This window comes from Macaca fascicularis, chromosome 17 (assembly GCF_037993035.2).
Source record: "Macaca fascicularis isolate 582-1 chromosome 17, T2T-MFA8v1.1".
In the NCBI taxonomy this organism is placed as follows: domain Eukaryota; kingdom Metazoa; phylum Chordata; class Mammalia; order Primates; family Cercopithecidae; genus Macaca; species Macaca fascicularis.
This window is the reverse complement of record NC_088391.1, coordinates 31,206,348-31,229,923: the sequence shown is the minus strand read 5'-3', so window position 1 is coordinate 31,229,923 and position 23,576 is coordinate 31,206,348. Positions and strand designations below refer to the sequence as shown.

At 43.2% G+C, this 23,576-nt stretch overlaps 1 protein-coding gene and 1 non-coding gene across 2 annotated transcripts in view; one reads left to right on the top strand and one right to left on the bottom strand.

Annotated features, from left to right (window-relative positions):
- The window catches only part of NEK5 (NIMA related kinase 5), a 99,118-nt gene extending 75,905 nt beyond the window's left edge, over positions 1 to 23,213 (top strand). Inside the window, exon 24 of the mRNA XM_045377172.3 lies at positions 21,404 to 23,213. Within this exon, the coding sequence (XP_045233107.2) occupies positions 21,404 to 21,674 (271 nt within the window). The 3' untranslated portion in view covers positions 21,675 to 23,213. The remainder of the gene's footprint in view (positions 1 to 21,403) is intronic.
- On the bottom strand, positions 10,432 to 10,852 carry LOC102115702 (cyclin-dependent kinases regulatory subunit 1). Its single transcript, XR_006693617.3, has one exon. It is a non-coding gene; the product is annotated as a cyclin-dependent kinases regulatory subunit 1 (transcript).
- Positions 23,214 to 23,576: the final 363 nt, after the last annotated feature.

Here is a 23,576-nt window from a genome sequence, read left to right as displayed (position 1 = left end):
TGTCCAAGCCACAGCCCAGGACAGCTTTGAATGCAGCCCAACACAAGTTTGTAAACTTTCTTAAAACATTATGAGATTTTTTTGCAATGTTTTCTTTTTAGCTCATCAGCTATCATTAGTGTTAGTGTATTTTATGTGTGGCCCAAGACAGTTCTTCCAATGTGCCAGAGAAGCCAAAAGATTGGACACCCCTGCTGTACAGCTTTGCATTCTCTTACAAAGTATGAGAAACTTTGTTGGGATTTTAGTGGGAATGACATTTTATTTATTGATTAAATTATAGGAATTGGCATATTTGGGATTATGAATCTTTTAAAATTATTATTATTTGAGACAGTCTCACTCTGTTGCCCAGGCTGGAGTGTGGTGGCACAATCACAGCTTACTGCAGCCTCAAACTCCTGGGCTCAAAGCAATCCTCCCACCTCAGCTTCCTGAGTAGCTGGGACCACAGGCACATGCCACCATGCCCAGCTAATCTTTTTTATTTTTTGTAGAGATGAGGTCTTTTTTTTTTTTTTTTTTTGAGATGGAGTCTTGCTCTGTCGCCCAGGCTGGAGTGCAGTGGCTGGATCTCAGCTCACTGCAAGCTCCGCCTCCTGGGTTTGTTATGCCCAGACCGTTTGTTCCCCAAAGAAGACCACCAGAGTCCAGAGTCAAAGCCAAGCGGCAAGGATCTTTACTGCAAGTTCGAACTTGGTCCCTCCATTCCACAGCATACAAGAGGGCCCCGAATAATGCGAGTGCTTGCTTTTTATAGCCCGATGTAAACAGGATATGTAAAGTTACAGGGGAACAAGGTAATTCTCTCAGTTACAGCACATTTAGCATTTTTTATTGGTTCCCGCTGTGTCCTTATCGGGGATTTCCTAGGTGGTGTTTTTCTGAAGTTTGAGAGAAATATGGAGGAATGTGTTTGTGCTGGGCTCAGGAAGTTGGGAGATATATGGGGGATGTGCCTCATTCCTTTCATTCCCCCCTTCTTTTCAGGTAACTCTAGAGCCAATCTTGGGTCTTATAAGTCTGATTCTGTTTCAGCATTTACAGGTTGGTATTGGGCTCTGAGGACCATGAGCTGAACGGTGTTAAACCTTTCTCTGACAAGCTGCAAAATTCTGTTAACAACACAAGGTCCTATGGTTAGCAGAAATAGTAGACTTAGCAGGGGTCCAAGGAAAGGGGCTAACAGAGAAAACATAGAGGAATTCCACCGTTGGTCTGCAGCTGAAGCAAACTGCCGTGTTTTTACTTCAGTGCTTAACTTGCGTAACTGTTGGACCCGGTCTTCTACAAGCCCTGATTCATTTATGTAGAAACAACAGTCCTCTTTCAGAAACATACATGTACCACCTTTTTCAGCAGTGAGTAGGTCTAGGGCCCTCCGGTTCTGCAAGGTTACCTGGGCTAGGGACGTGAGTTGCCGCTGAAGGGAGGCAAGGGACTCAGCTGATTCCTTCATAGCAATGGCAAATTGTTGGTACAACTTGTTGCTTTCTATGAGGGTGTGACCTAGGGCTTCCCCCCCGCCATCCCGGCCGCAATGAGGGATGCGGTGAGGGAGATTCCTGCAATGAGGGGGAGAAATATGGCTCGTGCAGGTCTCGGTCTAGGGACTGGGTGAATAGCAGTACTAGTCCAGTTACCGGTGTACCCTAGGAACTCGCCAGCAGTTAGTAGAGTCAACCGGGGAACTAATGGGACAGGAAGACACAGTAGGTTGGTAACAGAGGGACTAGATAGGTCCTTAGATAATGTCCCATTACACCAGAAGAATATGCCCGGCAGAGCCCTTAGGGTGATATTAGGGGGCACTGCAGTGATGCTGCAGAGGCTGGAATTGGTTCCTGAGAAACAGTAGGGAAACTTTTCCTGACTGGGGTTTAGGTGCTGGTTTGGTGTTTTCCCCAGCGGCCACTAGGGCGGCTAACGTTAGGGCTAGACTACCTAACTGCATGTTTGCAGTGAGCTATATTGCCAGCGCAGGGTGAGTTTTAAGGGGTTGTTCTTAGCTCTGTCCACAGTCCACGTGGCCGGTGCTTCAGCCGCTGCCGTGATTGGTCCTAGAAGGTGGGGGGTTGGGTCCACTGGCTTGACGTGGGTGTAGTGGATCCATAACGTGATGCCTTTTACCTTCAGGGCGTTGGGTGTGGTCAGGAGTACCTGGAGTGGTCCCTTTCACCTGGGTTCTAGGGTCTCTTGTTGGTGTCGCTTAACCAGGACCTAGTCTCCCGGCTGGTACGGATGGGGTGTCGGTGGGGGACCGGTCTCATATAGTTCCTTTAGCTTGGGCCAGATTTCTTGATGAATTTTCTGCAAGGCTTGTAGGGAAAATAAGAGTTCAGAGACATTTTCTGTTTCAGATTTGAGCAGATCATCTTTTAGACTGGGAACCAGGGGTGGGGGTCTGCCATACATGATTTCGTAAGGGGTAAGGCCCAGTCTGTAAGGGGTATTACGGGCCCGGAACAGAGCATAGGGGAGAAGGACCACCCAATTAGCGCCAGTCTCCATAGTCAATTTAGTTAAGGTCTCTTTTAAGGTCCGATTTATCCTCTCTACCTGTCCTGAACTCTGGGGCCTGTAAGCGCAATGTAATTTCCAATTTGCCCCAAGGATGGAAGCCAAATCCTGACTTACCTTAGCGATGAAGGCCGGCCCATTATCTGACCCTATCTGGACGGGGAAGCCATACCTGGGGAGGATATCTTCCAGAATTTTCTTTGCTATAACCTGAGCAGTTTCTCTTTTGGTTGGAAATGCTTCAGTCCACCCTGAAAAAGTATCTACAAAGACAAGTAAGTACTGATACCCGTACTTTCCTGGCTTTATTTCAGTAAAATTTACTTCCCAGTAGATACCGGGCCTGGTTCCTCTAAGCCTTGTTCCCGCTGCAGCCTGGGACTGGGGGTAGGCGTTGTTAAGCTGGCAGACTTTGCAACTTGCCACGATGCTGCTGGCCATCTCGGCTGTATGTCTGAATTTGAGCTTAGAGCGTCTGATTAGGTCTATTATCCGCCGAGCACCCAGGTGGGTGGTTCGGTGGATGTGTTCTAACACTTGTTGTCCTAATTTTTCTGGTAGGATGGTTTGGTCATTAGTATCAGTCCACCACCTATTCTGGATCTGTTTCAGGGGAAGCTTGTCAATCCACTGGAGATCTTGTTCTGAATAATCAGGGAAATGTGGCAAGTTCCGGGGGCCCGGGTCAGGGAGCTGGAGTGCAAGGAGTTGGCTGGGAGCCTTTGCCACATTTTTTGCAGTTTGGCCTGCCAGAAAGTTGCCTTGAGCAGTTGGAGTGGTTGATTTCTGATGCCCTGGGCAATGCACAATGGCTAACTTTTCTGGCTTCCATAGCGCTGTTAACAGGGCTAGGATCTCTTGCTTGTTTTTTTTTTTTTTTTTAAATCTCTTTTCCTTCAGCCGTTAGTAACCCTTGCTCCCTGTAGATGGCCCCGTGTATGTGCGCCGTAGCAAAAGCATATCGGCTGTCTGTATATACTGTCAGCTTCTTCCCTGCCCCTAAGGTAAGAGCTTGGGTGAGCGCTATCAGTTCAGCCTTCTGGGCCGATGTCCCCGGGGGCAGGGGTCCCGCCCAGATTACCTCAGTCTCTGAAGTCACTGCCGCTCCAGCGTACCTCTGGCCTTGATGCATGAAGCTGCTCCCATCAGTGAACCAGACGAGGTTAGCGTCAGGGAGTGGGCGGTCCTGCAGGTCCTCTCCAACTCCGTGCACCTGAGCTAGTATCTCGGTGCAATCATGGAGCGGCGTGTCCAGGTCCGGGTTGGGCAGCAGCGAGGCAGGGTTTAAGGTCGCTGGGGGCAGGAAGGTTATCCTGATAGGATTTAGTAGTAGTCCTTGGTAGTGGGTGAGCCGGGCGTTACTTATCCATCGATTAGGTGGCTGTTTGAGTACACCTTCGATGGCATGTGGGGTAACGACCCGCAATTCTTGACCCATGACAAGTTTATCAGCATCTTGTACCATCAGAGCCATGGCCGTAATCATTCGGAGACAAGGGGGCCACCTGGCAGCCACTGGGTCTAACTTCTTTGACAGGTAGGCAACTGGCCTCCGCCAGGGGCCTAAATTCTGAGTTATTACCGCCTTGGTGACACCTTTACTCTCGTCCACGTATAAGTGGAAGGGCTTGGTGACATCAGGTAGTCTCAGTGCAGGCGCAGAGAGTAGAGCGGTTTTGATCTGTTGGAAAGCTGACTCGGCTTCGCCTGTCCAATTAAATGGCTGCTGCCCCCGTGTTGCCTGATACAAGGGTTTAGCCAGTTCTGCGAACCCAGGTATCCATAGTCTATAAAATCCCGCTGACCCCAGGAATTTCCTCACTTGTCCGGTGGATTGTGGCCTGGGAATCTGCAGAACAGTCTGCTTCTGGGCGTCTGTTAACCAGCGCTGCCCTCTTTTTAGCAGGTACCCCAGATATGTTACTTCTGGCTTACAGATTTGAGCTTTCTTTGCCAAGGCTCGGTAGCCTAGATTTCCCAGCGCTTGTAAGAGACTCTTGGTCCCTTGAATACAAGCTTCTTGGGTCTCAGCAGCAATCAGGAGGTCATCAACATTTTGTAGTAAAGTTACCTCAGGGTGTTTGCTTCGGTACTCACCCAGGTCTTCATGGAGGGCCTCATCGATCAGGGTAGGAGAGTTTTTGAATCCCTGCGGCAGCCTGGTCCATGTCAGTTGGCCACTTATGCCCCTTCCAGGGTCATTCCACTCGAAGGCGAAGAGCTTTTGGCTCTGAGGGGCTAAAGGCAAACTGAAGAAAGCATCTTTCAAATCTAAAACAGTGTTACCATTGATGTTTAGGGTTTGGGGTACTCAGGAGGGTATATGGGTTTGGCACAGTTGGGTGTATGTCCACAATCCTCTAAGTCTTCTAATTTCTGGAGTTTCCTTTTAATGTCTGGGGCTGCCTGATTTCCGAAAGACATTACAACAGCTGCCTGACTTCCTGGAGCCTCTGGGTCTATGGGGGTGTACTGTCTAAAAGCTTCCATTAACCTTTCTAAGTAGGTAGCTGGGCTCTCTGTCTTTCCCTGCAGAACAGAGTATACTTTAGCCAAATTAGTGGGCTTGTGAGCAGCTGCCCAGAGACCCGCTATTAGAGTCTGGCGATAAAAGCGTAGCCGTCCCCTACCTTCTGCCGTGTTGTAGTCCCATGCCAGCCTGGTCAGAGGAAAAGTCGCATTTATGAGGTCGGGGTTGGCAGTCGGTTGACCGTCGTCCCCCAGGACCAGCTTTCTAGCTTCTACCTGTATTCTTTCTCGCTCTTCCATTGTGAACAAGATTCGGAGGAGCTGCTAACAATCATCCCAAATGGGCTGGTGGGTGAACATGACACTATCCAGTAAAGCCATTAAATCTTTGGGGTTGTCTGAAAACCGAGCACTCTGGGTCTTCCAGTTATACAGATCACTGGTAGAGAATGGCCAGTACTGGAGCCTGGGGATTCCCGTGTCATCTGGGGGTCCTATTTCCCGAAGGGGTAGAGCCACTGTGGAGTCAGGCGGCTGGGGGGGGCTAGCCTGCGAAGTGCACCCTCGCGTCCGCCCCGCCGGCCCTTCAAAGTTACTTTCACTCTCAGCAGGTCCCTGTGTGCCGGCCGCCTCCCATCCGCCTGCTCTTTCCGCCGGCTCAGCCCGGGGGGCTGGGGCCTGGGGCCCGGAGGGGTACGGAGGGGGTTCTGTGAACAGTGGGTCCCCGCTGTCAGGTAGAACAGGATGGGGAGGGGCAGTTGGTTGCTTGGATTTTAGTGGTCGAGCAACCAGTGCCTTACAGGGTTCAGAGGCTAATTGGAAAGGGGACAGCCAAGGAGGCGGGTTCTCAACAAGGTCCTGCCATATGAGGATATATGGGATTTGATCGAAGTGGCCCGCATGCCCAAGTAGGAAAATCTTGGACTTTACCCTAGTGATGACAGCAAGTCGGAAGGTCCCTTCGGGTGGCCACCCCACATCAAAGGCAGGCCATTCGGAGCGACACAGAGTAATTAGCTTTCCTTTCCTGATTTCTATACCAAGATCATGGCCCCTTGCTCTAACTTCTTTGAAATTACTTGTAAGGAGAGATAGAGGAGTGCTCTGGGTATTACCCATCCTGTAATAATTTGTACTCTCTTCCTGTAAAGGAATGTGGGTTAGAATCCCTGTAAAGGAAATCTGATCTGACTTATTAATGATATCTAGTAGCAGGCGCACTTTGGCAGCCCTGGTCAGAGTTAGCTGCCTGGATCGTGATCGCGCTCGGGCAGCCCAGATCAGAGATAGCCGCTGCCTGCCAAACCGGGGCAGTTCAGATTGCAAGCGCCCACCGGAAGCCCGGGTCAGAGTTAGCTGCCTGGATCGCGATCGCGCTCCGGCAGCTCAGATCGCAAGCGTGCACCGGAAGCCCGGGTCAGAGTTAGCTGCCTGGATCGCCATCGCGCTCGGGCAGCCCAGATCAGAGATAGCTGCTGCCCGCCAACCCAGGGCAGTTCAGATTGCAAGTGCGCACCGGAAGCCTGGGTCAGAGTTAGCTGCCTGGATCGCGATCCCGCCCGGGCAGCCCAGATCAGAGATAGCCGCTGCCCGCCAAACCAGGGCAGTTCAGATTGCAAGCGCGCACCGGAAGCCCGGGTCAGAGTTAGCTGCCTGGATCGCGATTGCGCTCCGGCAGCTCAGATCGCAAGCGCGCACCGGAAGCCTGGGTCAGAGTTAGCTGCCTGGATCGCGATTGCGCTCTGGCAGCTCAGATCGCAAGCGCGCACCGGAAGCCTGGGTCAGAGTTAGCTGCCTGGATCGCGATTGCGCTCCGGCAGCTCAGATCGCAAGCGCGCACCAGAAGCCCAGGTCAGAGTTAGCCGCTGGGATCGCGATTGCGCTCCGGCAGCTCGGATCACAATCTAGATCAGACGAGAGCCAGGGGACGTCTCCCACCGGTCTCCGCTGGCTGTCCTATAGCGCGTCCACCAGGACTGCGCCAGTTCCAGTTTCAGACCTCGCCAGTCACAGATTCAGATTCAGAACAGACACAGACAGACAAACGGAGACGAGCCGGCTCACTTATCAGTAGATCGATCTTGGTAGATCCGTTGACCAGGGGTCTGGTGGGCTTGGGGAATCCCGGACGAGCCCCCAGATGTTATGCCCAGACCGTTTGTTCCCCAAAGAAGACCACCAGAGTCCAGAGTCAAAGCCAAGTGGCAAGGATCTTTATTGCAAGTTCGAACTTGGTCCCTCCATTCCACAGCATACAAGAGGGCCCCGAACAATGCGAGTGCTTGCTTTTTATAGCCCGATGTAAACAGGATATGTAAAGTTACAGGGGAACAAGGTAATTCTCTCAGTTACAGCACATTTAGCATTTTTTATTGGTTCCCGCTGTGTCCTTATCGGGGATTTCCTAGGTGGTGTTTTTCTGAAGTTTGAGAGAAATATGGAGGAATGTGTTTGTGCTGGGCTCAGGAAGTTGGGAGATATATGGAGGATGTGCCTCATTCCTTTCAGGTTCACGCCATTCTCCTGCCTCAGCCTCCCGAGTAGCTGGGACTACAGGTGCCTGCCACCTCGCCCAGCTAGTTTTTTTGTATTTTTTTAGTAGAGACAGGGTTTCACTGTGTTAGCCAGGATGGTCTCGATCTCCTGACCTCGTGATCCACCCGTCTCAGCCTCCCAAAGTGCTGGGATTACAGGCTTGAGCCACCGTGCCCGGCCAGAGATGAGGTCTTGTTATGTTGTGCAGGCTGGTCTCGAACTCCAGCTTCAAGTTGTCCTCACACCTTGGCCACCAAAAGTGCTAGGATTACAGGTGTGAGCCACTGCACTTGGCCTAAAAATTATTTTTAATTGGCAAATAAAAATTGTATTAATATATACTTATGGTATACAACATGATGTTTTGAAATATGTACACATTGTGGAATAGCTAAATCAAGCTAATAAATATATGCATTGCCTCACATGCTTATCGTTTATTTGTGGTGACAGCACTTAAAATCTACTCTCAGCAATTTTCAAGTATACAATAAATTGTTATTAACTATGGTCACCATGCTGTACCATAGATCTTCTGAAATTATTCCACCTGTCTAAGTGAAATTCCGTACTCTTTGACCAACACATCTCCTGGCTTTCCCTTCCACCTTCTCCCACCCCCAGTCCTAGAAACCACCATTCTACTCTCTGCTTCTATGAGTTCAATTGTTTTTGATTCCACATGTTAGTGAGCTCATATGGCATTTGTCTTTCTGTGTCTGACTTATTTCACTTGGCAGAATGCCCTCCAGGTTCATCCATGTTGTCACAAATGCCAGAATTTCCTTCTTTTTAAAGGCTGAATAGTATTCCATCCTGTATATATACCACATTTTCTTTATCCATTCATGCATTGATGTGATTATGAATCTTAACATCCATAAATATAGTATAGCTCTCTATTTATGTCTCTCTTTTCTTTGTATTTTTAAATATTTTTATAATTTTCTTTATGGCATAGGTACCACTTAATTTTGTTGTTGTTGGTATTTTAAATGGGATTTTTTTGTATTTTAATTTTATTTATTTTTTATAGAGATGGGGTCTCACAGTGTTGCCCTGGCTGGTCTTGAACTCCTGGGCTCCAGTGATCCTCCCATCTCAGCCTCCCAGAATGCTAGGATTATAGGCGTGAGCCACTGTGCCTGCCTAATTTTTTTTTTAATTGAAAAATGATGATTTTACATATTCATAGGGTACACAGTGATGTTTCAATACATATGAAGTATAGTAGTCAGTTCAGGGTAATTAGCATATCCATCATCTCAAACATTTATTGTTTCTTTGTGTCAGGAGCATTTAATATCCTCCTTCTAGTGATTTAAAACTATATACCATATTACTATTAACTATAGTCATCCTACAGTGGTGTAAAACACTAGAATTTATTCCTCTTATCTAGCTGTAATTTTCTGTCCTTTAAAAAATCTCTCCCTTTTTTCCTCTTGTGTTTTCAGATTCACTACTGCTAATGTATAGAACACTACTGATGTATCCTGTAACTTCACTAAACTCTCTTATTAGTTCTAAATTTTGGAGTCCTTTGAATTTTTAAAATTTTATTATAATTTACTTAACATTTGTTTTGAGACAGGGTCTTTCTCTGTTGCCCAGGCTGGAGTGTGGCAGCATGATCATATTCACTGCAGCCTTGAACTCCTGGGCTCAAGTGATCCTCTTGCCTCAGCCTCCAGAATAGCTGGGACTACAGGTGTAGCATGCCACCATGGCCAACTAATTTTTTTGTTTTTTGTAGAGATGGGGTCTTGCTATGTTGCCCAGGCTCATCTTGAACTCCTGGCCTCAAGTGATCCTCCCACTTGGGCCTCCCATGAAGTAAACTGTGAGCCAAATGCTGGGATTACATCATGAGCCACTGCACTTGGCCCATAATTTACTTTTAAAATACATCCCAAATTTTTTAAGTAGACCCTTTTCAGTCTTCCTACTACCTACCTCTTTATATCAGCTACATAGTCCTCTTCCCTACAGTCAACCAATCTAATCTGCTTCTTGTGTATACTTCTCCAGAGGAATTCCATACAAATATAAGCAAAAATATAAATGTAAATGTATCTTTTTATATAAATGGTTCCATAGTGCACTGTCCTGTAATTTGCTTTTTTCTCCATTTAACAGTATTATGTTTAATACATATTATTGTTTCAAAAACTAGCATATGTATAGTTTAAATTTCCAGAACAAAAAGTATTGGGCCAAAGAGCATGTACACTTGTAAACTGGATATCATAAAATTGTCCTTCACAGAGTTTACACCTATTAACATCAGTGTATAGAAGTGCCTATTTCCCCATTCTCTTGCTCAGTGTGTTATTAGATTTTTGGATTATTGGATAATTGATAGGTTAAAAAAAGTCAGTTCATGACAGTTTTAATTAGCATTTCTTTTATGAGTGAGGTTATCTTTCCATATGCTAAAGAGCCATCTTTATTTCTTCTTTCAGGAAAATTCGTTCATGGGCCATTTTAAAAATTTGGGTATTAACACTGTATTGATTTGAGAACTTTCAGCACTTTAGGGAAATTAGTCTTTTTTTTTTTTTTTTTTTTTTAAGATTATAAAAACTTCCTCTTTAATCAAGGCTTTTAACATGAACAGATTTCTTGAATAAAATGGAAAGTTTCCAGTACACTGAAACATAAATCCACAAGTCACCATACATACAACACCCGGCAGGAAAAAAACAAAAACAGCAAGTTTACATGATCTCTGTTAACAGCCATGGTCTCAAACTCAGATTCTCCATCTGCCAAGTGTGTTCTGGATACAGAGCACATCGTGGCTTCTGGGGTCACACTCAGCTGAGGCTGTGGGTCCACAGAGCACTCATCTGACTAGGCTATGGTGGTGGTGGCTCTACTCAAGAAGCAAAGCAGTTACCAGCACATTCAAACAGTGTATTGAACATCTTTTAAATATCAAAGTGAGAAACAAGAAGGCAACATAATAATATTATCAGAAAGATGTTAGGAAGTAAGGACAGCTGTGTAAAGCTTGAGGCTGAAAAGTAGCTTGCCAGCTTCATTTCTTTGGCTTCTTGGGTAGTGGGCGCCGGAAGAGCAAGATGTGAGGTTCTGGTTCCTGGATCATATAATGGACCCATCCCTGACTCTGCTGAACGCCAAGATTCCTCCATTCAGATTCAGACATCAAATGAGTTTTAGGGACCAGCTTGGCTATGTCCTTGGGCAGCATGACATGTCGATACTCAAACTCCTCGTCGTCGTATTTGTCCGAATAGTAAATCTGTTTGTGCGACATGATCGCTCGGTTTGCTAGCCTTCAGCCCCGCGCCGCCAACCTCCCGGAAATTAGTCTTTTATCTGTACCATGATTCAAAAATATTTTGCTTAGTTTTTGCCTTTTATGTTGTTTATGGTGACTTGTGCCATGTTATTTTTATTTAGTTAGATTTATCAATTATTTTATAAAACAAAGAATCTAGGGTTTTTTGTTTGTTTGTTTGTTTTGTGAGACAGGGTGTCCCTCTATTATCCAGGTTGGAGTGCAGTGGCGTGATCGCACCTTACTGCAGCCTCGACTCCCTGGACTCAATCTAACTTCCCACTTCAGCCTGCTGCGTAGCTGGGACTACAGGCATGTTTCACTATGGCTGGCTAATTATTTTATTTTTTATTTTTTGTAGAGATGATGTTTCACCATATTGCCCAGACTGGTCTTGAACTCTCTTTTTCTCTTTCTTTCTTTCTTTATTTTTTTTCTTTTCTTTCTTTTCTTTCTTCTTTTTTAACATACAGGATCTTACTTTGTTCCCCAGGCTGGAATGCAGTGGCCCGATTATGGCTCACTGTAACCTTGAATTCCTGGGCTCAAGTGATCCTCCTACCTCAGCCTCCTAAGTGGCTGGGACTATAAGCATGCACCACCCTGCCCAGCTAATTTTTTTGTTTTTTTTGTAGAGACAGGGTCTTGCTGTGTTGCCCAGGCTGGTCTTGAACTCCTAGACTCAAGTGATTTTCATGCCTTGGCCCCCCAAGGGGTTGCGATTACAGGCATGAGCCACTGTGCCTTGTCAATCCCAGGATTTTAAAAGTATATTTATTATTTACTTTTCTCGATAGTAAAATATGTTATTCCTCTTTAACTTTATTCATATTACACTACAAAGTGTGGATCCAATTTTTTTTTTTGAGATGGAGTCTCGCTCTGCCGCCCAGAGTGGAGCGCAGTGGCATGATATTGACTCACTGCAACCTCCGCCTCCTGGGTTCAAGCAATTCTCCTGTCTTAGCCTCCTGAAGAGCTGGGATTACAGGTGCACGCCACCATGGCTGGCTAATTTTTGTATTTTTAGTAGAGACGGAGTAGCACCATGTTGGTCAGGCTGGTCTCGAACCCCTGACCTTGTGATCCACCCGCCTCAGCCTCCCAAAGTGCTGGGATTACAGGCTTGAGCCACCATGCAGGCCCCAACTTTTTTTTTTTTTTTTTTTTTTTGAGACAGAGTCTTGCTCTGTTGCCCAGGCTGGAGTGCAGTGGCACGATCTCGGCTCACTGCAAGCTCTGCCTCCCAGGTTCACGCCACTCTCCTGCCTCAGCCTCCTGAGTAGCTGGGACTACAGGCGCCTGCCACCATGCCTGGAAATACAAAAAATAATTTTTTGTATTTTTAGTAGAGACGGGGTTTCACTGTGTTAGCCAGGATGGTCTTGATCTCCTGACCTCGTGATCCGCCCGCCTCAGCCTCCCAAAGTGCTGGGATTATAGGCGTGAGCCACCGCGCCCAACCCCCCAACTTTTTTTTCCCCCAAATAACTCCTCACTTACTCCAGCACCATTTGCTTAAAAAGGTTTTTGATTCTGGCTGGGCGCAGTGGCTCACGCCTGTAATCCCAGCACTTTGGGAAGCCAAGGAGGGTGGATCACAAGGTCAGGAGATCGAGAGCATCCTGGCTAACACGGTGAAACCCCATCTCTACTAAAAATACAAAAACATTAGCCGGGTGTGGTGGTGGGCGCCTGTAGTTCCTGCTACTCGAGAGGCTGAGGCAGGAGAATGACCTGAACCCGGGAGGTGGAGCTTGCAGTGAGCCAAGATCGCACGACTGCACTCCAGCCTAGGGGACAGAGAGACTCCATCTCAAAAAAAAAAAAAAGATTTTTGATTCTAATTTGAAATGCTGCTGTTATGGTATATTTTTATATGTATTTGCATTCAATTCCTATTCTTTCTAGTCTAATTATTGATTTATAAACACATTGTTTATGATATAGTTTATTTTGGGGGGCTACATCCCCTAAATACTCTTTTTCAGAATTTTCAGGCTTGTTTTGCTTATTTTTCCATATGAACATTAGAATCACCTTGTCTAGCAAAGAAAAGAGGAAAAGAAGGAGTTTTTCTTAGCCTCCTTGCTAGCAGAATTTTGGAACCCAAAGGCCTCTTTTCATTTCATACTGTCTGTGGCCCTTTCTGTCCAACCTGGTTATGCTTCTCTATATATATTTCTTTCAGAAATCTTACAGATCTCTGCAAATCTTATTGGGAGTCACTTCGTTAGATAAAAGCCAGACCCTTTGATATAGGCCCTTCTCTCTTTTGGGCTTTGACTTAGACTACTGAGGAACAATACCCTTAAATTGCCTAGAAACCCTACTGTTTGAGAATAATTTTGAGACTCATTCATGTTGTTGTATATATTGATAGTTCATTTCCTTTTTATTGCTAAGTAGTATCCCATTGTGTAGATATACCACAACTTGTTTGTAGATTCACCTGTTGGTGGACATTTATGTTGTTTCCAGATTTTGGCTATGAATATTTGTGTATATGTCTTTATGTGAACATAAGTTTTCATTTCTTGTGAGCAAATACCTAGGAGTGGAATGGCGGAGTTGTATGGTTGGTGTATTAGGGTTCTCTAGAGGGACAGAAGTAATGGAATATACTTCTCTAGAGGGACAGAATTAATGTAATTTTTTTTTTTTTTTTTTTTTTTTTTTTGAGAGGGAGTCTCGCTCTGTCCCCCAGGCTGGAGTGCAGTGGCGCAATCTTGGCTCACTGCAAGCTCCGCCTCCTGGGATCATGCCATTCTCCTGCCTCAGCCTCCCAAGTAGCTGGGACTACAGGCGCCCACCACCGCGCCTGGCTAATTTTTTTGTATTTTTAGTAGAGACGGGATTTCACCGTGGTCTCGATCTCCTGACCTTGTGATCCGCCCGCCTCAGCCTCCCAAAGTGCTGGGATTACAGGCGTGAGCCACCGCGCCCAGCCGAATTAATGTAATATTAAGGGGAGTTTATTAAAGTATAACTGACACAGTCACAGGGTCCCACAATAGGCCATCTGCAGGCTGAGGAGAAAGGAGAGCCAGTCCGAGTTCAAAACCGAAGAACTTGGAGTCCGATGTTCAAGGGCAGGAAGCATCCAGCATGGGAGAAAGCTGTAGGCTGGGAAGCTAGGCCAGTCTCTCTTTTCACATTTTTCTGCCTGCTTATATTCTAGCCGTGCTGGCAGCTGAATAGATTTTGCCCACACAGATTAAGAGTGGGTCTGCCTTTCCCAGCCCACTGATTCAAATGTTAATCTCCTTTGGCAACACCCTCACAGACACACCCAGGATCAATACTTTGAATCCTTCAATCCAATCAAGTTGACACTCAGTATTAACCATCACAGTTGGTAAATGTTTAACTTTTTAAAAAATTACCAAACTGTTTTCCAAAGTGGTTATTCTATTTCACATTCCTGCGAACAGTGTGTAAGAGTTCCAGTTGTTCAACATCCTTACCAACACTTGGTATGGTCAGTTTTAACATTTATAACCCATCTACTACGTGTGAAGTGGTGTCTTTATAATTTTAAAATTGTTTATATATCTTTGCTACTAGTCCTTTGTCAGATATCTGCTTTGCTAACATTTTCTCACCGTTGGGGTATTTGTGTTCATTTTCTTTCTTTTTTTTTTTTTTTTTTTGAGACGGAGTCTCGCTCTGTCGCCCAGGCTGGAGTGCAGTGGCGCGATCTCGGCTCACTGCAAGCTCCGCCTCCCGGGTTCACGCCATTCTCCTGCCTCAGCCTCCCGAGTAGCTGGGACTACAGGCGCCCACAACCGCGCCCGGCTAATTTTTTGTTTGTATTTTTAGTAGAGACGGGGTTTCACCGTGGTCTCGATCTCCTGACCTTGTGATCCGCCCGCCCCGGCCTCCCAAAGTGCTGGGATTACAGGCGTGAGCCACCGCGCCCGGCTCTTTCTTTTTTTTTTGAGATGGAATCTTGCTCTGTCACCCAGGCTGGAGTGCAGCAGTGTGATCTTGGCTCACTGCTACCGCTGCCTCCGGGGTTCAAGCCGATTCTCTGCCTCGGCCTCCCGAGTAGCTGGGATTACAGGCACCTGCCACCATACCGGACTACTTTTTGTATTTTTAGTAGAGACGGGGTTTCACTATCTTGGCCAGGCTGGGCTTGAACTCCTGACCTTGTGATTCACCCACCTCAGCCTCCCAAAGTGCTGGGATTATTGGCATGAGCCACTGCACCCGGCCTTAATCACTTTTTAAAAAAAATCTGGATTTCTAATGTATTTGTACTTCGGACAGGGACTATCATCTGAATTTTAGTGATTTTAAAGGTTTATTGTACTTCTTTTACTATTGAGCACAGGGTCAATTTTATGCCTGTTACAAATGCATATTCTTACTATTTGGGGAGTATATATGTTATATGTAATTATTATATCAAACTTAAACATTTTTTGTTAACATGTTCTGTAGCCTTTTTAAAACAAAACATCACCTCCTAATAGAGATACATTGAAATCTTCAACTGTGTTTGTGGTTTTGGTGATTTCTCATCATTTGGTCTCCTTTTCATTATACTTTAAATATGTAGAAGCTGTGTTCTAATTTATGATTGTTATATCAATTTGGTAAAGTGTCCCTTTTCTACATTGTCACTTTTTGTTCCTATTAATGCTATTTGCATTAAATTCTATTTGGCCTGATACAGATATTATTATTCCAACTTCCTTATTTTTTTAAGTACTTTTATAATATGTATTTTACTATTCTTTTATTTTCATCATTTCTTTGTGGATTTTGTTATGCTGTATTTCTTATAAAGTGCATGTAGTCGGTTTATGTGCTCCTTGCCATGTGAAAATGTCTTTTAATGTTAATTTAGTAAAATTTATTATAATTGTTGACAAATTTGGATTTCACTCTACCATACCATTTTGGTTTTCTATTCCTTATCTTTTCTCATTTCTTTTTTACCGTTCTTTCCTAGCCTTTTGTTGGTTGACAAACTTTTCTATATTACTTTTTCCCCTCTATAATAATTTTGAAGATACAGATTATATTTCTAATCTTTTAATGGTTAGCTTTTATACACTACCTACAAATTGATCTAACAAATTCAAAAGTTGCTCAGTATTCCTTCCTTCCTCCCAAATATGAAAAGCACAATTTAAATAACCACAAAACCCTTTTATTCTGATATTTTTTATATATAATTTTACTTAAAAAGCTTTTTTATTATTAAAAATTTCAAATATTTATAGTCCAAGTAGAGAACAGCATAATGAACCCTCATGTACCCATCATCTAGCTTCAACAATTATCAACATTGTTTCTTTTCTGTCTTTATGTCCCCCCCCCACTTTTTTTTGTAAATGTGGAATACTTTTAAGTCTCAGACATCAAATCATTTCATCCAATTTTACCTTTTTTGAAACAAAAATATTATATTATTACATGCATTAATATATACATATTCTCAAATGTAACTCACTTTGCCAATTTAGTTTATCATTTTTCTGAACTTGCCATTTTTTTTCTATCCCATGCTTTCCCTCTGATTTCAGTTTTTTTCTTGTTGATGTATATTCTCTATAATTATTTATGATATGTCAGTGAGTAGTAAACTTTCTTATTTTCCTATCAAAGATTGTTTTTGTTTTGCCTTCAGTCTTTAGCAGTAATTTTGCTGGGCATATAATTTTAGGTTGACAACTGTTTTTTCTCCTGGCTTCTATTATTGTTGATGACAAATCAATTATCATCTCATTGTTTTTCCTTTATAGGGATGCTAACTTTCTCCCTGATACTTTTATAATTTTTTTTAATTCCTTACATTCTTATGTTTCACTATGGTGTGTCTAGGTCTAAAAATGTCTTTTATCCTGTTTGCTTCACTTTCTTTTGAGAATACATGACTTTCTTTAGTCCTGGAAAATGTTAATATTTGCTTTTCTTATTGCCTCCATTTTGATCCTCCAATTAGATATTAGGTGTATTTTTTATCTTCTCAATTATCTCCAATAGTACCTAATTGTACTTTCATATTTTTTATTCTCTTCTTTGTTCCTTTCCAGGTGAATTTTTTTTTTTGAGACAGTTTTGCTCTTGTCACCCAGGCTGCTGTGCAGTGGTGTGATCTTGGCTCACTGCAACCTCTGTCTCCTGGGTTCAAGTGATTCTCCTGCCTCAGCCTCCCGAGTAACTGGGATTACAGGCATGTGCCACCACAACCAGCTAATTTTTGTATTTTTAGCAGAGACGGGGTTTCACCGTGTTGACCAGGCTGGTCTCGAACTCCTGACCTCAGGCGATCCACCTGCCTCAGCCTCCCAAAGTACTGGGATTACAGGCGTGGATGAATCCTTGAATACTGTTTTCTAAGCCTATTCTGGGTACCATCTATTGAGTTTTTAATTTAAATGATTATACATTTCATGCCCAAGATAATTATTTTTTCTTATATTTATATAGTCTTGTTTCATTAATGCATAATGATTTCTCATAATTAAAAAATTTAAATGCTTTGCTTTAGTTTATCTTTTTGGGCATACTTACTTTAGGAGACTTATCAAAATCCTCCTTAAAAAATAATTTCCTCTGGAGTTAGTTCATGGTCCAATTTTTTTCTTTTATTAATTTTATGCCATCTGTCTTACCATTAGATTTATTCAGGTGTTAAGAATTTTAGTTTGTGGGCTCCTTTTGTTTTGGAGGGTTGAAAATTGCTTTTTCTTCATTTCCTTCCTCTTCTGTGTACCTCCTAAATATCTAGCAGGGTCTTCTTCCTTGGGTCCCCTCCATTCTTGCTAGCTGGAACCCTCGAAGAGCAAGTGTAGTCTCGAAAAAAAAGACCAGTAATGTGGCTGGTATGTTTTAGCCCAATCTCTGGAAGAAAAATTCCCCCTAAGACATTTATAACCAGAGATTTGACTTCACTTGTGTTTGGAGCTTGAATTACAATACTCGTATGGGCTGGAAACATCTGTGTTGAGAAATTAACACTAAAATTAACAAGAAGGGGTGGTAATACTCCTGGGATTTTTAAAAGTAAATATAAGACACTCTGGAGGGATAAATGTTGGATTTTTTCACTAAAGCACTGGTGAAGATGAACTTACAATTGAACATTTAAAAACAGACACCACTATGAGAGATTGCAAATAGAACAAATGCTGATTAGACCATAAAGAATTTCAGATAATATAATTATCTTAGAAAGACTATAATATTGTATATTTAAAATTATTTAATTTAATTAAATTGAGGAATCCAAACATAAGAAAAATATAGTCCCTCAGTAAAGAGCAGGAAGATTCTCTTAGCCTGTTTGGGCTACTCTAACACAGTACCTTAGACGAGTTAACAAAAATGTCAGAAATACACTTCTTCTAGTTCTAGAGGCTAGGAAGTCCAAGATCAAGGTGCTAGTAGAGGTTGGGTGCGGTAGCTCACGCCTGTAATCCCAGCACTTTGGGAGGCCGAGACGGGTGGATCACCTGAGGTCAGGAGTTTGAGACCAGCCTGGCCAACATGATGAAACCCTGTCTCTACTAAAAAATACAAAAATTAGCTGGGCATGGTGGCAGGTGTCTTAATCCCAGCTACTTGGGAGGCAGAGGCAGGAGAATCGTTTGAACCTGGCAGGCGGAGGTTGCAGTGAGCCGAGATCCAGCCATTGCACTCAAGCCTGGGGGACAAAAGCGAGACTTCTCTTGAAAAAAAAGTACCAGTAGATTTGGTGTCTGGTAAGGGCTAGCTTTCGGCTCCATACACAGCACCTGCTAGCTGTGTCCTCACTTGGTGGAAGGAGTGAACAAGCTTCCTTGGGCCTTTTTTATAAGGGCACTCATCCCACTCATGAGGGCTGGGCTCTCATGACCTAATCACCTAAAAGCTCCACCCCTTAATACTATCACTTTGAGGATTAGGTTTCAATACCTGAATTGGGAACAGGGGCACAAACATTCAGACCATAGCAAAAATTTTTATAATTAACTAGAACTTCTGGAAGTTGAAAAAAAATCTGTGAATAGAAATTAAAATTCAACTGATGGTTTAAAAAACAGAATAGATACAGGTAATGAAGGAGTTAGTAACTGGAAGATAGGTCTAAGGAAAAACATGATGGAAAATGTGATGGAGAAGTTAAGAGGCATGAAGTCAAATGTATATGAAAAGGAGTTCCAGAAGAAAAGAATATGAGAAAACAATATGCAAATCAATTCAGCTGTGAACTTTCTATAATTATACAAAGCCAGGAATCCTCATATCTGGGAAATAAGACAATTATCAAGCAGCAACAATGAAAAGAAATTTATACCTGGACACAGCATAGTTTAGTAGAGGAACAAAGACAAAGGAAAGTGTGTAAAGCACATGTCTCAGGAATGGTAACAGTAAGTGCAAGCTGCACTTACTGGTCCACCCAAATTTATGGTCTCCAGTTTTAGTGGGGTCCTCCGTGATGACTGGCAATCCGAAGCCTGGTCCGCTTCCTTCCCAGTGTATCAGTGATTCCAAACCCTCATCCCTCAGCTCACACCCGTCCAGCACACACTCATCGTGTGACTGTGCCTCCTCCTTCACAGAGATAGTATGCGTTCTGCAGAAGGAATCATCTCAGTTTCCTAGCTCCATAACTTCTCTATATCCACGAGTGCTTCTCTCCTTTTCTCTCCCTATCTTCTTTTTCCGAGGAAAAACTGTCCCTCTTCCTGCTGAAAGCCCATGCTCTGCAGGTGCTCTAAAACCCAGCCTCTTTTCAGTGACCTGGCTCCTATTGGTTATTCCACCTGCCTCCTGTTTTCAATATCATATGCTCGTTTCCCTCAGCATATAAACTGCCCAACTCTCTCCCATTAAAAACAACCACCAAAAACCATTGCCCCCATGTTCTCTAAATAACACCATTCCTTTCAGAGCCAGGCTCACTGAAAGAGGAGTTTAAACTCATTGTCACCACCTTTTTTTTTTTTCTTCAGACGAGTGTCTTGCTTGATGCCCAGGCTGGAGTGCAGTGGCATGATCATAGCTCATTACAACCGTAAACTCCTGGGCTCAAGCAATCCTCCTGCATCAGCCTCCTGAGTAGCTCTCCCAGCACTTTGAGAGGCTGAGGAGGGAGGATTGTTTGGACACAGGAGTTTATGACCAGCTTGGGCAACACAGTGAGACCTCCTAACTGCTAAAAATCAAAAACCTGGGCATGGTGGTGCTCGCCTGTAGTCCCCACCTGTCACCACTTTGTTAACCTCCATTGCTTTCTTGACCCACTGTACGTTGGTTCCTGCTGTGTGGCACTCCTCTGAAATATTCTTTCAACAGTCATCTATTACTTTGAAATTGGCAAGTCAAATAATCATTTCTCAGTCCTCATCTATTTGGCTACTCCCTTGGCTTCCACGATACACATCTTCTTGGCTCTTACCAGCTCTTTCTCAATCGCCTCCACTTGCCACTTTTTTTGTTTTGTTTTGTTTTGTTTTGAGATGGAGTCTCGCTCTGTCTCCCAGGCTGGAGTGCAGTGGTTCGATTTTGGCTCACTGCAACTTCCGCCTCCTGTGTTCAAGTGATTCTCCTGCCTCAGCCTCCTGAGTAGCTGGAACTACAAGTGTGCACTGCCATGCCTAATTTTTTGTATTTTTAGTAGAGAGGCAGTTTTGCCATGTTGGCCAGGCTGGTCTCAAACTCCTGACCTCACACTTGCTACTTAAATATTAGGTTGGTGCAGTTACTTTTAGGTTTAATTTAGGTTGGTGCAGATTGTCTTATTGATCTATTCCCTTTCCTTTCTAAAAATATCAATGTTGTAGTCTTAGACACAATTTTAATTCGTTGTTCTATGAATCAGTAGTGGTGAGACCCTCAACACATTTTTTTTTTTTTTTTTTTTGAGATGGAGTCTCGCTCTGCTGCCCAGGCTGGAGTGCAGTGGCCAGATCTCAGCTCACTGCAAGCTCCACCTCCCGGGTTTATGCCATTCTCCTGCCTCAGCCTCCCGAGTAGCTGGGACTACAGGCGCCCGCCACTTCGCCCGGCTAGTTTTTTGTATTTTTTAGTAGAGACGGGGTTTCACCAGATTAGCCAGGATGGTCTCGATCTCCTGACCTTGTGATCCGCCCGTCTCGGCCTCCCAAAGTGCTGGGATTACAGGCTTGAGCCACCGCGCCTGGCCTCAACACATTTTTTTAACCTCTCTGAGCCTCAGCTTCTTTACTTACAATTTGATGATAATGTCTACCTCAAAATGTTGTTAGTATTAAGTGAAATATGGTATAAGTGCCCTAGGATAGTGATGGGCATATAGTAAGGGCCCGATGTATGGCAATTTTTTTTTTTTTAATTCTCTCTTCCTCTCCTCTTAAACACTAGATGATGGAAGTTAATAAATATAATAAAGGGTGTTTAACACAATGTACAACTCAACAGAAGATGGATTCTCCCAACATTAGTTGTTTATCATGCTTAGAAAAACCTGGGTGAAAATGCAACTTTTATATTGCTCAACTGGGAATGGAGAAAAGGGGAATGAGTTTTTATATGTATTCTTCAGTGCTTTCATATCATAACGCTGATTTTTAGTGCTTATTATTTCAGAAATTTTGAGGAATCTGAAGATGAGTTGAGAGATGAAGTAGTAGAATCCTTAAAAAAACTTGCTACTTTCAAAGAGGAAGATAAAACAGCAGAGGCCTCCAGTGCCTCTAAGGACTCTGGAAAGTCAAGTGAAAGAGAGGGGATAAGTATGCAGAAATCTGAAGAATTAAGTGAAGGCTTGGAGAATATTTCTACTACATCTAATGAACACATTTGTATTACAGATGAAGACCAAGGAACATCAACAACTAGTCAAAATATACAAGTGTGATTATTGTACTTTTTCTTAAGTAATAAGTTAGTGTCTAGTGTCTATTACCTATAGTATTTATTTGGGTACAAGTCATAAATGTTCATTTACTTTAAGGGTTTTCTAGTAATCTCAAGGATTTATTTTTCTTTCAATTTAGGAAGTAGAACTAACTTTTGGATATAGACATTAATATTTTTACTTTAAAGTTTCTATTAAGAAATCTTAGGCCAGGCAATCCCATCACTTTGGGAGGCCAAGGCGGGCAGATCATGAGGTCAGGAGTTTGAGACCAGCTCAACTAACATGGTGAAACCCCGTCTCTACTAAAAATACAAAATTAGCCGGGCATGGTGGCACGTGCCTGTAATCCCAGTTACTTGGGAGGCTGAGGCAAGAGAATCACTTGAACCCAGGAGATGGAAGTTACACGTGAGCTGAGATTGCACCATTGCACTCCAGCCTGGGCAACAAGAGCAAAACTCTGTCTCCAAAAAACAAAAACAAAAACAAAAACCATATATATATATTTCAGCTAATGTATGTGGTAGGCAGAGTAATGTGGCTCAACACCCCCTCCAAAACATGTCCTGTCCTAATCCCCAGTTTGTGAATACGGCAAAGGAGAATTAAAGGTTGCAAGTGAAATTGTTTGGTCATCAGCTGACCTTAAAATAGGGAGGTTATCTTGGTTTATCCACGTGGGTGCAGTGTAATCAGAAGGGTCCTTACAAGTGGAAGAGGAAGGCGAAAGAGAAAACCAGAGATATGGCAGCATGAAAAGGACTCAGCCTGATGTTGCTGGCTTTGAAGATGGAAAACTAAGAATTCAGACAGCCTCTGGAATCTGGAAAAGGCAAAGAAATGGATCTTCCCTAGAGCCTCCAGAAGGAATACAGTTAATTTTAGCCTAGTGAGATCAATTTCACACTTCTGACCTGCAGAACTGTTAAGATAATAAATTTGTGTTAACTAAGTTTGTGATAATTTGTTAGGACAGCAATAGAAAACAAATACAATATACAGGTTCATTCATTTAACATAATCAATCTGCCATTTTATAAAACTGTGATTTTGAAATTTGTTGAATACACTTTTTTGAAGCTGATGTTGACACAGGAATAAGGCAATTGAGCAAGAAGAATAAGGCATGGTGTGTTAATTATGCACTAAATGACCATGACCATTTTGTCTTATTGGATTAGTTTCTAATAGTTTCAAGTGTATAGGCTTTATATCTTACAATGATCTTTTTATATACAGTTATTAGCACAGTACCAGAAATCTTTCTTGAATTAATAAATGCTAAAACATTTCCTCATTAGGACTGTAAGCTGTTTGGTGTAGGAAAACTAACTTTTTTTTTTATTGATCATAACAATTCCAACGTTGAACATGGCCTGGAGCTTAACAGATGTTTATTTAAATACTAAGGAGTATGTCTGGGCTTAGGAAGGAGAGGGTGGTTATACTTCAGGGTGGTAGAATTCTGCTTGAAATATGTGCTCTACAATAAAAGTAAAATGTCTCACTGATACACTGTTAAACTGAGAAAACAAAGATGAGGTAAGGTTGGTCAGATGATTTCTAAGGTCTGTTTACTATTTACATTTCATATAATTTTCATTAAATGTGGAGAATGCACATTGTAGGAGTCACCTGAGATATGTTCAGTTTTTTGTGACTATTTCCTGATGTCTGACAGACTGTTCTTTTAACCTGATGTAGAGTTACAGTCTACTCTTTTAGGGAGAATGCTGTTTGTTCACATCATGAGGCTGTAAATATTTAAAATGTTCTCACCACTGTGTTAGTTTCCAACTGACACATGGCCTGAGAGATTGGAGTATCATTAATTCTCCAACTGTTTTAGTGCTCAGGGTGTGCATATGTTTATTTACTTTCAGGACTAGTTCAGACATA